This window comes from Rhagoletis zephyria, unplaced genomic scaffold (assembly GCF_001687245.7).
Source record: "Rhagoletis zephyria isolate East Lansing unplaced genomic scaffold, Rhagoletis_zephyria_1.1 Rzeph_scaffold_06104, whole genome shotgun sequence".
Lineage (NCBI taxonomy): Eukaryota > Metazoa > Arthropoda > Insecta > Diptera > Tephritidae > Rhagoletis > Rhagoletis zephyria.
This window is the reverse complement of record NW_016163187.1, coordinates 22,116-24,866: the sequence shown is the minus strand read 5'-3', so window position 1 is coordinate 24,866 and position 2,751 is coordinate 22,116. Positions and strand designations below refer to the sequence as shown.

The window sequence follows — 2,751 nt, the reverse complement described above, 5'->3', positions numbered from 1 at the left end:
ACTTCGATACTCAACCTTCATGTTCTTCGGGACGTTCAAGCGGAAGGACAACTAAGCGACGCGCCGATGCTGAACTGAAGGATACTTTTGCCAAAGCAATGGAGGAATGCGTTGCCTCAATATCTGACCTTGCCAAAGTGCCACGAAAAATGCAAAATTCATTGGGCCACAAATCTGCATACTCGGAAAAGTTCTAAAAAATCTGATTAAAAAGTCGAAAATTTTCATGAAAAGTTGCTGAATTTTCGCGAGTTTTGCACAAAGTTTAGGAATTATATTTTTACGTTTTTTGTTGTAGAATTAACCATATTTGTATACGAAATTAGCGGAAAAATGTTAGAATGAAAATTGTTGCATATATTGTGAAACATTTGCTGTGCCAATACTTTGTTCCGGCAGTGTAGTTATTGCCTTATTTATAAAAATTAGTAAATTTTGATGTACCGCCCGTTACAAAACGATAATGATAATGGTCATTAATTTTCTCCAAATATTTTTTTGTTGACCGTATTATGCACTTTCTTCCATGTGATACGGTCAAAATAAAAGTTATCTCAAAATCACCGGCTGTAATTACATATTTATTTGTCCAGAAGTTGATGAATATGTAATAAATTGAATTTGAAGTTAAATTAAATTTTAAAGCAAATAGAAAAGAAATAAAATAGAATTTTAATAAAATTTATAGCACAGTGGTAAAAGTTCCAACACTGAAGACACGTTTAGCAACAAATCAGATGCGGCGTCCTGTTTAAATTAAATATATTAAGTATTATCGCAACTTTAATAAAGGGGAATAGTTAATCTTACCTCAATTATTAAACAGTATATCGGCCAGTGCGTCTCTGCTCCTAAATGCATCTGCACATGACCGATTCGCTAGTGCGATTCTGCAGGAAGGCAGCCCAGCGTGGGATTCCCTCCAAGTCCCTGGCACATGAACACCATTTTCCAGGTGGTCCACGAGCTCGTCATTGAAATATCCACTCTCCCTATCGAGCATTAGATAATTATGCAGTACAATTGTCGCTAACACAATTTTATCCACATTGTTTGGTGCTCCGTGAATATTCGTGTGTAGAACTCTCCACCTGCTAATCAAAATTCCAAATGAATTTTCAATATGCACACGAGCACGAGATAATTTTTTGTTGAAGTTGTCCTTTATAGCTGATAAGTTCCGGCCAGGATATGGACGCATCAAGTTGTGCTTCAGTGGGAATGCATTATCTCCCACGAAATAATATTGGAAAGTTGTTTCTGTTCCTAAAATATTGAAAAATATAATTAACAATAATTTACAAATATATGTACATATGTATATGTTTAAGAAAAATTATAATTACCAGGAATTGCATTATCTGGCGGAATATTAAGGTATCCTCTTAAAATCAATTTTCCAAATGCACTACGTGAAAAAATTCCACCATCACTCTCGCTTCCCATCGCACCCACGTCCACACAAGTAAACGTGTAGTTGGAATCGCAGGCTGCCATTAGAACGATACTATACGTTTTTTTATAATTGTAAAACAACGATCCGCTGCGTGCTGGACAAACTATTTTTATATGCTTGCCATCGACCGCTCCAACACAATTTGACATTCCCGTTTTCAAGTAAAACCTTTACGAAGACAAAAAATTCAATTTCAACACGGAAACATAGATGGTCACTACAAACCTGTCTGATATTTTTTTCCATTCATGCTCATTGGGCTGAGCGACGTAGACGTCATGCAGTTCTGTACATAAGGCATTGCAAGTATCGTAAATTGTCTCTCTTCTCGAAAAACGCGCGAGTCTCTCGTTTATCAAAGTCAAAAGAGTTTGAAATTTGGGAAAACTCATCCTAGTGGCTTTGAAAAAGTGCTCCTCGTCCTCCAGCTTCAGTTGTTGAAAACATGTTCCATGGAACCCAAACTCATTGCTGGTGAGGTTCGCAGGACGCACCCACCACCTCCTTTTCAACCACTTGCTCGCCTCCATGTACATCTCGTACATTGTGCTCATTATGTACATAATTTTAATTATCCGCAAAAGTCTTTGAATATTGGACATTTTTGCACGTACACACAAACGAAAAGCAAACGAAAAGATTGTACTACAAAATTGATTTTATTGTTAAACCACAAAATGTCAACTAAAAACCGTTCCGTCGCAATTGTGTTTACCCGTCCGAATTTTCCCTCCTGGAATGGGTCAGCTGTTCGCCACCCGTCAGCCCGTAACCCGCTATCCACTGCAATTCTGTTTAGGGCATGACGCATTTGGGCTCAATGTAAATGTAGTATTTGGCTTCCCCACGGGACTTTTGATTGACATGGTAAAATTTTTCAACCGGAGTTATACTAGGTTCACATATAAGTAGATTATCCTCATTTTCGAGCTTAAATCCCTAATCTGTAATTAGAACAAGTAATTTTTAGAAAAAAAAAAACAAAAATCAACTCTCATATAAAAAAAAATATATATATATATATATATCTCATGATCCACTGATCGGATCTTAACCAGATTAGTATGGGACCACCTCTGAGACACTACCTTTATCGAAATCGGTTGACCTGGTCCAAAGTTATGCAGTAACATACAGACTTCCTTTTTTGGAAGTCGGTTAAAAAGAGATTAGCCATACAAAATTCGTCCCTTGTTAATCTGTAATTATAAAATAATCTCAGATTTAACCGATAACTTTTCGGTGTCCAATCTGCTTTTGTCGATTATTTTTGCGAAGAAGAGGAGAAATGCCAA

General features: G+C 36.7%; 1 protein-coding gene across 3 annotated transcripts; it reads right to left on the bottom strand.

Moving 5' to 3' along the window:
- Nucleotides 1-380: 380 nt before the first annotated feature.
- Nucleotides 381-2,378, bottom strand: LOC108372855 (uncharacterized). 3 transcript variants are annotated; one of them, XM_017628647.1, is made up of 4 exons: nucleotides 1,682-2,378; nucleotides 1,347-1,624; nucleotides 811-1,266; nucleotides 693-747 (listed from the first exon to the last, which is right to left on the bottom strand). In XM_017628647.1, the coding sequence occupies exons 1-3, from the start codon at nucleotides 2,056-2,058 to the stop codon at nucleotides 812-814; spliced, it is 1,110 nt and encodes a 369-aa protein (XP_017484136.1). In that variant the 5' UTR covers nucleotides 2,059-2,378; the 3' UTR covers nucleotides 693-747; nucleotide 811. The 3 variants fall into 3 exon arrangements, with proteins under 3 accessions (XP_017484137.1, XP_017484136.1, XP_017484138.1); XM_017628648.1 differs by having other exon boundaries at nucleotides 381-1,266; XM_017628649.1 differs by having other exon boundaries at nucleotides 1,347-2,378.
- Nucleotides 2,379-2,751: the final 373 nt, after the last annotated feature.

Excerpts from the sequence above, each read along its gene's own strand:
- LOC108372855 (XM_017628648.1), bottom strand. The coding sequence starts at position 2,058 with ATGTCCAATATTCAAAGACTTTTGCGGATAATTAAAATTATGTACATA. Across the intron at positions 1,625-1,681 it reads TGGAAAAAAATATCAGACAG|GTTTTACTTGAAAACGGGAA; the intron begins GTTTGTAGTGAC and ends GTCTTCGTAAAG. Across the intron at positions 1,267-1,346 it reads GCCAGATAATGCAATTCCTG|GAACAGAAACAACTTTCCAA; the intron begins GTAATTATAATT and ends TCAATATTTTAG.